General features: G+C 38.4%; 1 protein-coding gene across 19 annotated transcripts in view; it reads right to left on the bottom strand.

Annotated features, from left to right (window-relative positions):
• The window catches only part of DDHD2 (DDHD domain containing 2), a 123,132-nt gene that overhangs the window by 5,209 nt on the left and 105,675 nt on the right, over positions 1 to 12,248 (bottom strand). For 12 of the 19 annotated variants that reach the window (XM_058289844.2, XM_071212647.1, XM_071212648.1 and 9 more), the window contains 6 exons: positions 10,480 to 10,575; positions 9,391 to 9,519; positions 9,128 to 9,283; positions 8,753 to 8,855; positions 8,446 to 8,616; positions 7,559 to 7,721 (listed from right to left, as the gene is read on the bottom strand). In XM_058289844.2, the coding sequence (XP_058145827.1) occupies positions 7,559 to 7,721; positions 8,446 to 8,616; positions 8,753 to 8,855; positions 9,128 to 9,283; positions 9,391 to 9,519; positions 10,480 to 10,575 (818 nt within the window). The remainder of the gene's footprint in view (positions 1 to 7,558; positions 7,722 to 8,445; positions 8,617 to 8,752; positions 8,856 to 9,127; positions 9,284 to 9,390; positions 9,520 to 10,479; positions 10,576 to 12,248) is intronic. The other 7 variants (XM_058289848.2, XM_058289851.2, XM_071212654.1 and 4 more) reach the window with 1 other exon arrangement.

Here is a 12,248-nt window from a genome sequence, read left to right as displayed (position 1 = left end):
TGATCTACAGGTAAAATGCAGTCACACTCTGAATCCCAGCATGCTTTACAGAATTTGATGAGCTAATTCTAAAACATACATGGAAATGCAAAGGACCCATAACAGCCCAAATAGAAAGAACAAAGTTGAAGAACTCACAGTACCTAATTGTAAGACTTATTATAAAGCTATAGTAATCAAGACAATGTTTTACTGGCATAAAAACAGAGAAAGAGATCAATGGAACAGAAGAGAAAGCCCAGAAATAAATACCTGTATATATATTCAATGGATTTTCAACATGGTGCCAACACAATTGGTTCTCCATTTGAATAAAGTTTTCAACAAATGGTGCTAGATAAATTGTATAGCCTTACATAAAACAATGAACCTCAATCCTTACCTCACATCATATGAACAAATTAACTAAATCAAAATGGACCATAGACCCAAATGTAAGAGCTAAAACAATAAAAGTTCTAGAACTCAGGAAAAATCTTAATGACTTGGAATTGGCAAAGATTTCTGAAATATGTCAAAAAGCACAAACATCAATAAGTTGGACTTCATCGAATCAAAATCCTTTGCTCTGTTATAAAAATAGGAAAAAAAAGTCATAATCTAAGAGAAAAAATATCTGACAAGGACTTAGAATATATAAAGAACTCTTACAACTTAAGAAGAAGGTAATTTTTTAAAATGGGCAAAAAATTTGAATAGACATTTCTTCAAAGATATATGGATTGCAAATAAACACATAAAAATGTGATCAACATCATTAGTCATTAGGAAGATGCAAATTAAAACCACAATGAGGGAGAAGCAGAGGTGGCTCAAGCGATTGAGCTCCCGCCTACCACACACAAGGTCCCGGGTTCATTTCCGGTGCCTCCTAAAAAAAGAGAGATGAACACACAATGAACAGTGAGGAGGAGGGGAGAAATAAATATATAAAATAAATCCTTAAAAAAAAAAACCCACAAAGAGGACATAATGGGAAAATGGCATCAGAAAAGGCAGGCAGGGCTCAACTCAAACAAAAACAACAAAGAAGGGCAAATAGCTGTCTGAGGGACCTGCTTTGGGAATCTGCAGACCAGGAGAGTGCTGTGCACCCCACAGGAGGTTGAGGGACAGAGAGAAGCCAAAATAAAAACTGTGAGTTCTGGCTACCACAGCTGGGAACGGCACCCCCACCCCCATCCTCAAGGCAAACAGCCTGGACAAAACCCATGGCTCAATGCAGCCAAATGAGAGGGGCACAGATGGCTTTCTTCCTGGCAAGAGGGAGGGTACAGCAGAGGGCAGAGAGTGGTTCTTCAGTGAATGTGGAGCACGGCCCACTTTGAATCTCAGCTCTGGTCACACCACAATCACAGACAAGTGGAGGGTGACTCACCTCCTTTCAGAGGTTGGCCAAGTGCTACCCACTGGCCAGCCAGGAAACTTCAAGGCGAAAAACTGCTTTTAGGAGTCTCTTGTCCCAGACTCTTGGGGGCTGATCTGTGTCCCGTTAGTGAGCCCCTGGTCCTATTTTGATAACTTAAGCTGGGAAATTTTAAACACTTAGAATAAGTTGAACCAAAAATCAATGAAGAACTGTGAAACAAAACAACTACGCAACAGAGAGAAATTGACTTGTCCGAGTAAATTCACCAACATAGCCAGATGCTTACACAGCAAAAAATTACAAGCCATACTGAGAAACAGGAAGAATGGCCCAGTCAAAGGAAGAGACCGAAAGTCCTGATGAGGGGAGTTTGTGTAACTCAGTGGTTGAGCACCTGCTTCACATGTACAAGGCCCTGAGTTCAATCTCTGGTACCTCCAAAAAAAAATTCCTGATGAGACACAGGATTTAAGATAACTAATCAATGATAATCACACAATCTCCTAAACAAGGAAAATACAACTAAAGAGAAGGAATATTAAAAAGACACTGGTGAACATAAAGAACTGCAAAGTCCACAAAGAAAAGTAACAGAGCCTATGGAAAGATAGATTGGTTGAGATTAAAAACACATTACATAGAAAAATAAACAAAAAACAACAAAAACACTAAAAAAATGAAGAAATAAAAAAGAACAAGAAAAAATACATTATAGGCATATGACAGATTTGAGTTGATAGAGGACAGAATTAGTGACTTGGAAGACCAAACATCTGAACTTGAAAAGATAGAACAGAAAATAGAGAAAATGAAACAGGGTGTCTCAGCAAACTGAATAACATGAAACACACAAATATATGCATTTTCAGTGTCTCAGAAGGGGAAGAGTACGGAAAAGGGGCAGAAAGAATATTTGAGTAAATAATGGCCAAAAACTTCCCAACCCTTATGAAAGACATAAATATCAAAATCCAAGAAGGACAACATACCCTGAACAGAATAAATCTGAAGAGACCTACTCAGAGACACCTACTATTCTGAATGACAAATACCAGAGATAGAGAATTCTGAAAGCAGCAAGAGAAAAGCAAATGCATCGCATATAAGGGGACCTCAAATTGACTAAGTATCAATCTCTCATCAGAAACCATGGAGGTGAAAAGAAAGTGATATGATGCATTTAAAGCACTGAAAGAGAAAAACTGCCAGTCAAGAATTCTTTTTTTCTGCTAGTCTAGCTAAGGGTTTGTCAATTTTATTGATCTCAAAGAACCAGCTTTTGGTTTTGTTGGATTTTCTCTATTGCTTTTTGTTCTCAATTTCATTTATTTCTGCTCTAATCTTTATTATTTATTTTCTTCTGCTTGTTTTGGGAATGGTTTGCTGTTCTTTTTCTAGTTTCTACAGTTGTTCAGTTAGACCTTTGATTTTAGCTCTTTCTTCTTTTTAAATAAAAGTGTTTAGGACATAGATATGCCTCTGAGAGTGCCTTTGTTGTATCCCTTAAGTTTTGATAAGCTGGGTTCTCATTTCATTCATCTCAATATATTTACTGATTTCACTTGCAATTTCTTCCCTGCCCCACTGATTATTTAGGAGTGTTTTGTTCAGGCTCCACACATTTGCAAATTTACCTCTTTCCTATTAATGATTTTCAGTTTCATTCAATTATGATCTGAGAATGTGCTTTGTATGATTTCAATCATTATTTATATTTATTGAAAGCGGCATTGTGACCTAACATGTGGTCTATCCTGAGAAGGATCCATGGGCATTGGAGAAGAATGTAACCCCGCTGAGTTAGGATACATTGTGTATATGTGTTAGGTCTAACTTGTTTATCATATTACTCAAGTTCTCGGTTTCCTTGTTGATCTTCTGTCTAGTTGTTCTATCTAACGATGTGAGTGGGATATAGAAGTCTCCAACTATTATTGTAAAGATGTCTATTTCTCCCTTCAGTTTTGCCAGTTTGCCTCATGTATTTTGGGGCACCCTCGTTCAGTGGATATTTATGACTGTTATTTCTTCCTGGTGGATTGTCCCTTATATTAACATATATTGGCCTTCTGTATCTCTTCTTTTTTTCGTTTAAAGTCTGTTTTGTCTAATATTAGTATAACTATCCCTACTCTTTTTTGATTACTATTTGTGTGGAGTATCTTTTTCCAGCCTTTCACTTTCTGCTGATTTGTATCCCTGGGTCTAAGGTGAGTCTCTTGCAAGCAGAATATGGATGGCTCATGTTTTTTTAATCTGTTCTGACAGCCACATCTGCTTCTCTCTAATGTGGTTTTGATCTCATCTATGGTGTCCTTCATTCCCATGAGCTGTTATTTTTCTGTTCAGATTTTCAAATTCTTCTTTGTGCTCACTCAGTGTCTTCTTCATGTTGTTTATATCTCTTTAGCCATATTGTCTTTCATCTCATTAATTTGATTTTGGAAATTTGAATCTTGTTGATTAGCTGTCTCAAATCCTGTGTCTCATCTGGGGCTTTGATACATTCCTTTAATTGGGTCATTTCTTCCATTTTCTTAGTATGACTTGTAATTTTTTGCTGATGTCTAGGCATCTGATTATGATGGTGAGTTTACTCAAATGTTTGCTTTCTCTCTCTTTCGTAGGGATTTAGTGGCAGGAGGCTGTGTGTTACTGCTGATCTTTGATTCTTGGTTCAACCTGTTCTGGATCTTTATGATACAACCCATTCAGAATGGCTAAGAGTGAAAAAGACCATACCGAGTCTCGCAGAGGATGTGAAACTCTCATATGCTGCTGGTGGAAAAACATTTGGCAGTGGTTTTTGAACAGCTAAAGATACCATTATCATATGATACCCAGCGATTCCATTCCTAGGCATTTACCCAAGCAAAATTAAAGAATATATCCATACCAAAATTTTCACACAAATGTTCAAAGCAGCTTTATATGTAATAGTCAAAAACTGGAAATAACCTAGTGTCCATCAAGAAGTGAATGGAGGGAAGTGGACTTGGCCTAATGGATAGGGTGGCCACATGGGAGGTCCAAGGTTCATAATCCAGGCCTCCTTGACCCATGTGGAGCTGGCCCATGCACAGTGCTGATGCGTGCAAGGAGTACCATGCCACGCAGGGGTGTCCCCTGCATAAGGGAGCCCCACATGCAAGGAGGGTGCCCCGTAAGGAGAGCCGCCCAGCGCGAAAGAAAGTGCAGCCTGCCCAAGAATGACGCCGCAAACACACAGAAAGCTGACACAACAAGATGATGCCACAAAAAGAAACACAGATTCCCAGTGCCGCTGATAAGGATAGAAGTGGTCACAGAAGAACACACAGCGAATGGACACAGAGAGCAGACAACTGGGGGCGGGAGGAAGGGGAGAGAAATTTAAAAATTGATCTTAAAAAAAAAGTGAATGGATACGCAAATTGTATTATGTCCATTTAATACTACTGAGCAATGAAAAGAAATAATATTGATACATATAACACCACTGATGAATCTCAAAATAATTACAGAGTGAAAAGAGCGGGGCGGGGAAGGGGAACACATACTGTATGATGATTCCATTTATATAAAAGACATATGCAAACTAATCTACAGTGACAGAAGTAGATCAGACCAGTGGTTCCCTGGGGATAGGGAGGAAAGGGAAGGGGAAAAGGAAGGAGGGATTACAAAGGGGCACAAGGAAACTTTGGGGGTGACAGGTATGTTCATTAATTTGACTGTGATGGTGTCACAGATCAAAATTCCAAATTTTGGGAAGTGGTTGTGGCTCAACTGATAAGTATGTCTATCTACTATATGGAGGGTCCAGGGTTTGATACCCAGGGCCTCCTGGCCCATGTGGTTAGCTGGCCCACAGACAGTGCTGTGGTGCACAAGGAATGCTGTGCCATGCAGGAGTGTCCCCCGCATCAGGATACCCCACACGCAAGGAGTGCGCCCTGCAAGGAGTTGCCCAGTGCGCAAAAAGCGCAGCCTGCCCAGGAGTGGTGCCGCACACATGGAGAGCTGATGCAGCAAGATGACACAACAAAAAAAGCAACACAGTTTCCCAGTACCGCATGACAAGAATGGAAGCAGACACAGAAGAACACACAGCGAATGGACACAGAGAGCAGGCAATGGGGGGTGGGGAAGGGAGAGAAATAAATTAAAAATAAAAAACAAAACAAAAAAACTCCAAATTTTGGGAAACGGACTTTGGCCCAGTGGTTAGGGCGTCCGTCTACCACATAGGAGGTCCGCGGTTCAAGCCCCGGGCCTCTTTGACCCATGTGGAGCTGGCCCATGTGCAGTGCTGATGCGCGCAAGGAGTGCCGTGCCACACAGGGGTGTCCCCTGCGTAGGGGAGCCCCACGCGCAAGGAGTGCACCCATAAGGAGAGCCGCCCAGCGCGAAGAAGGGAGCAGCCTGCCGAGGAATGGCGCCGCCCACACTTCCCGTGCCGCTGACGACAACAGAAGCGGACAAAGAAACAAGACGCAGCAAAAAGACACAGAAAACAGACAACCGGGGGAGGGGAGGGAATTAAATAAATAAAAATAAATCTTAAAAAAAAAAAAAAAAACTCCAAATTTTATATACTAAATATGTGCAGCTTATTGTACATCAATTATGCCTCAAAAAAGCCTTTTTATTTATTTATTTATTTAAAGCTATAGAGGGGGACAAATTTTCACCCAACAAATTGGCAGAGATTTAAAAAGTTGAGTGGGGAAACAGACACTCTCATACATTCCTGCTGGAAATATAAAAAAGCACAACCTCTATTTGGCAATATTTAGCAAATATTACAAGCACATATACCCTTTGGGCTGGCAATTCCATTTACAAGTATTTACCTAACAGATACACTCATTAATGGGTGAATTGACATGAACAAGGTATGCAAAGAGCAAACTGATAGAACCACAAATGTCTGTCAGTAAAGAACTGATTAAATAAATTATAATATATCCATTCAGTGGAATAACATGCAACTAAAAATGAATAAGGAAATTTTTTACATACAATATCTGAAAGTTCCAAGTTAAACTAGGAGAAAAAGTAAGGCACAGAACAATGTCTATGATACTATAGACACTTTCAGAGAGAGGAGTAATATAGCCACACATATACTCACACATGTACTACATATGCATAAAATATGTCTCTAGAAGAATATAAGAAACATCTTATTTTCCTATGGGGAGGGGAACTAGGTAGCAGAGAATGAAATGGAGAAGAGATCTTTCATTACTTATCTTTCTGTGAATTTTGAACCATATGAATGTACTGCCAACCTCAAAATTTTAAAAGAACTCTTTTTCAGATATTCTATCAAGCCAGATCAGCAGAGATCATTCTTGGACAGCATTATTTTGGCCCTTACAAGACAGCTTTTATTGAACTGTACTTCTCTTTTATTTTACAGCCTCTATGATATTTACCATATAGAGAGGATATTGATTACATCAAATAATTATTCCTTTATCAGAATTCAATAGAAAATTTCTCTCAGGTCTCAGTACCAGGAAAAAACCAAGTACATAAGCACATGCACACACACACAAGTGACTTCCCTGAACCCTCATTTGTTTCTATCATATGAAAACTCTAGATCTCATAAGACTCAGTCCCTTTTTGCTTTGCCTACTAGAAGGCTCAAGTGATAAAAAGCATGCATATTTTTTATACCCTTATCATATCCCTGACCCATCTTATTTTCCTAGTTTTATTTTGTTTTATTTCAATTTCTTCAATGATTAAGTTGTATTCTCTTATACTGCATGAGTTTCAATACGTACCATTAATACATTTTATAGTCTATCAGGTAATTAATCATATTCAGCTACTGTAATTGCTTTCAAATGGGTTCCTGAAAAGACTTAGCAATAGTAATATATTTGTTACAGTTCACTTATACACATTCACTCTGTCCCACCATTGCCAAAAGGATAATTTTAAGACCAAGCTAACTGAAGTCATGGTTACTAGCCTAATTAGGTCCATGCGCTAATCAATCGCAAAATAAAACAATGTGTTTAAGTGAGATTTCTTTTAAATGACCACATGATGTACTATTTTGTAACAGTCTAAATGAGAAATCATCCTAATCCCAAAAAATGTACACTAGCCTATCTTCCTTTTTCCTTATTTATCAAATACCCGTTAAACAATTAGACAAAACCAGAAACAGAAACAAACAACACTCACCAGTAACACAGATGGCTTTGTAAAGCAAATAAATATTCATTAAAACTTTCAATGGGCTTCTCCTGTAGTACATAGTCAATGCGTTGGCCTCCATTCAGCATTCCCACATTGATGGGTGGAACTTCTTCTTTAACTGCCACGGAGGACTCTTCTATGTTAACATCTGGATATGGAAAAACCATAATAAGAATCTAAATATTTTCAGTCCTCCAAGGTTGTCCTATTACCTCCCCTCAAACTCCATTTTTACTGGATGAGCTATTCTCTCCCATACTCCTCCTCACAATCCCTTAATGCTCCTTCTCAAAGTCACACTGTTTTCTCCAACCTCCTTTCCCTCTTTTGCTCAACACATCTTATTACCTGTACCTTGGATAGCTAATTCATTTGCCTACGGTTTATAAACTAAACACAAGCAGGGAAAGAGCTCTTTAGGCAGTGAAAACTAAAACAAAAGAATGCAATACTAACTATGCAGTAAGATGACAGTCTCCTAGCTAGACCCCAGCCAGGAAAATAAAATAGTTCCTGAAGGAAGGTGAACTGACCCATAAATGCAGACATTCCCTTTGTGGAGGCAAGGGCTTTATAGAGTAGGCTCTTAACATCACCCCCACAGTTCCCAAATGAGGAACATTTTAAAACATAGTGATCAGATGCTCAGTTCTCCTGATATTTTTCCTCACAAAAACGTTTGTTCCAAAATTTGTGGCTATTAGATGACAGATGAGGCTGGCAAAGCCATAAGCCCATTAGGATCCATAGCATAGGTCTAGTATAATAAAAAGGGGAAGAAAAGAAGGCCCTGGGAGAATTAAGAACTCCATACCACAGAGTACACCTTATCTGGCCTAATGCAGGAAATCAATGTGTACAGTGTCACTGACCACTAGGCTTCTCTGAATTTGACTCAGGTTCTGTTTCAGTTTCTTCTGCAGTTTCTGAAGGTTGTAAGGCAGGGTATGGAGCTCTAGTGAAAGACTTCCACGCCAGCCGCAGGGAACCTAACAAGTTGTTCTTAAGGTCCATACTCATCCTGGTTAAGCCCTCTCTCAGTTCTGAAACACATATGAGCAAAGAAGATTAAATGTTTACAAAGAGTTGAGTCTAACACAGCTGAACAAAGTGAGTGAGGTTCAATCAGTCTGCACTGCCAGAAGGTCCAGAATTATCAAGGTCTATACTCAGGCTTACCTAAATGCATCCGCTTCCTGCCTTTATGATGTGGGATCAGCATTGGTTCAAATTCTACTCCTGGGACTACCATTGGTTCAATCCTATAGGCCACAGGATCAAACTACAGAGAAAAAGTAATAGCTACATTTACCACTGCTGAAGAAAAATAGGGAGGTTTAAGAACTGTATACTTTAGGCAAGAATAATTACACGGTCTTAAAAAAAAAAGTACAGTTTGTTCTGTCCTATCTTTTCCAGATCAATACTATTATAAGTTATCTCAATACTACAGAATGATATAGAAAAAAGCAAGTCAACACAATTGAAAATCATATACTCTTCACAATAGGCCTTAATATGCAGGTAAATTCACAAGAGCTGTACAATGCTTACAGGGTGATAAATATTGAAGAAACCTTTGCACGTTGGAAATTTGTAGTTAGGATCAATCCTTTTTAGTCCTCGGACCGTAAGGAACATTCCAATAGGAGATCCAAAGGCAAAGAATATTTCTGGTTTATAGATGAGCCGGGGATATTTTACAGATACCTGAAAGAAGGAAGTAAAAGCATTTCTTGTTAATAACAAAAGTCATATCTGTTCTTACCATACCAATAACAGACAGCAAAACAACCAAAGAAAATTAGTGTTGTTACCTGCCCAATGCCAACATCCAGACATTCATCATTTCTAGTGTCATCAGTACTACTGCAGAACTCAGATTCTTTGGGGATGTTAGACATACTTGCCTGTGAAGCTGATTGCAGAGTTGATCTAGTAATACCCTAAAGAATGTGAAAAAAAATTTTGGAACTATGCAGTAAAAATAACCACAGGATTATACAATGTTCTATTGGTTTGAAAGGATTCTTGGGAAAATTTTGAAGTAGAATCCAAAAATTCTAGAAAAGTCCCTTAGAAAATAAGATGAAAACAACAGTTGACTTAAGTCATGCATTAACAACTCTATTCACTCTCAAATAATTAGTTTTACACAGCCTGTTGGACAGCAGTTGAAACTTTAGGTAACCATTATGAAAGGAAACAACAGAGCATCATGGGAAGGAATACTGTGGATTGCTAAGGAGTTCTGGGAAGTGCTGGGCTTTTCTAGTCAAAGCAAATAAGATGTCTCTGAATACAGAAAATGATGCAAATACTGTCCAAAAAGAAAGTCTTTAATAAAAACTGAGCCACCTACTAAAAAGCTGGAAAAGAATTACTACTATGATATAGAAAGGAAGCCTTGAAAACATTATAAGTGAAAGGACATATATTGTATGATTCTATTTACATGAAATGTCCAGAACAGGCAAATCCACAGAGACAGAAAGTAGATTAGTGGTTAATAGGGGGTGGGGAGAGGTAGGAATGGGGAGTACCTACTAATGGATATAGGATTTCTTTATGAGATGATGGAAATATTCTAGAATTACAGTGATAACAGTTATACAGATACATGAATATATCTAAAAAAAACCACTAAATTGGACACTTTAAAAGGGAAGATATTTATGGTATACGAAGTGAATTTTTAAAACTGAATGGTAGGATAAATCCAGGAAAGATAAGACACTGAAGCTCATAACATTTTTAAAGATATGGCTATCTGATTTCTAAAAATAAAGAAAAAGACCACTTGACAAAATTACTTAACACCTCAGAGTAAATACCCCACAATGCCCTGGGATACACAATGCATGACAAATAACTGTTTAGCCCAACAAGCTATATTAGGCACATACCTCTGAATTTTTTCTGGTCCTAAAATAGTTTAATATCTTTTTCCTTGGTCCTAGGGGAATTCCCATTTCCTGAAGATCTCTGTCTGTACATAAAACCTAGGCATAGAAAAGCAAATATCTTTCTTATTCTAAGCAAAATAAAAATCAATAAAATTTCTGTTACCCAAGAGGAAAAAGACCAAGACACTCTATTGTTCTTTGCTTTATCTTACTCTGGCTCCCAAGTGGTACATTAATAACTTTGAAAAAGAAAAACTATCTTATTCATAAAAGAGCCTGAAGAAGAATAAAAAGCATTAATACTACAGTTATCAATGCTATGGCAATGCAGATAACATTGTGTTACATGAAAATGCCTCTTTGATTTCTATCTGCACTAAAAGACAGAATTCATATTCCTGAGAGAGATTATATTTCTGTTCACAGACACAAGTTGTGAGAGCAAACACACTAACAATACCTCAGCTTAAGTGTCTGTCGCCTTATTAGAGAAGCCTTCCTTCATCCTCAGAGAGTAAGTTCACTTTACTATGCATTCTTATACCACTGTGTACTTTTCCTACTTAGAACTTATCACAACTTTAATGATATTTGTCTTCCCCATTAAACTATAAACAGCACAAGGGCAGGGACCAGATCTGTCTTTTTTTTTTCCCCCCAATATTAACATTACATAAAAATAAACAACCTCAGCATTAAGAATGAATCCTATCTTCTTTGAAGCTGATCATTTTCCTATTAAAAATAATAATAAAACAACGGTTTTAAGGAGCACAGACAACTCTTTCTTCACACAGTGAAAGACTGAGTGTTTACAGAATTCAAACAAATACTGAAAATCAAAATTTCACTCTCTCATTAACCTATGAACATAATAGAGAAATTCGCTTTGGTAAGTCGTTCTCCCAACAAAAAATATTTTTCTCCCAAAGCACATCAATAAATATTTATATTTACAATCACAGGGAAACGGACTTGGCCCAGTGGTTAGGGCGTCCATCTACCACATGGGAGGTCCGTGGTTCAAACCCTGGGCCTCCTTGACCCATGTGGAGCTGACCCATGGGCAGTGCTGATGCGCGCAAGGAGTGCTGCCCCACGCAGGGGTGTCCCCCACGTAGGGGAGCCCCACGCGCAGTGAGTGCACCCCATAAGGAGAGCCGCCCAGCGCGAAAGAAAGTGCAGCCTGCCCAGGAATGGCGCCACCCACACTTCCCATGCCGCTGACGACAACAGAAGGGGACAAAGAAACAAGACGCAGCGAATGGACACAGAGACAGACAACCGGGAGAGGGGGGGGAATTAAATAAATAAAAATCTTTAAAAAAAAAAATCACAAACATAGTCATTTTTATTTAATCAGATACCACAGAAGAAAAAAATTAATTTTTACATTAACAGATCTCTCTGTAGATAAGAAAAATTTGATTGACAGCTCATATTCCAATCCTAATTTGGCTGTCTTCAAATTCTGAGAAAAAATATAAAGGACTGTTCTGTCAAGTGTCCATCACACGTATATTACCAAGGTGAATTACAGGCACTTAACATAACAATATATGAGGCACAACAAACTTGCAGTTCAGAGCTTCAGAACTCCCAAAAAGGCTTAAGGAAATGGCTTTCCTGACCTCCCCACATAGTAATAAGATTTCCAGAGTCTCAAAACGTCATTTACTTTCCTGGGCCTCAAAACAGTTTTAGCAGAAGACGCACCTAAACCTAGCTCGTACTGTTAAAATATTTGCATAAGTCATGAACTGCTGCGT

This window comes from Dasypus novemcinctus, chromosome 29, assembly GCF_030445035.2.
Source record: "Dasypus novemcinctus isolate mDasNov1 chromosome 29, mDasNov1.1.hap2, whole genome shotgun sequence".
NCBI classification, from domain to species: domain Eukaryota; kingdom Metazoa; phylum Chordata; class Mammalia; order Cingulata; family Dasypodidae; genus Dasypus; species Dasypus novemcinctus.
The sequence above is the reverse complement of the archived record's forward strand: the minus strand, read 5'-3'. Positions and strand labels throughout refer to the sequence as shown.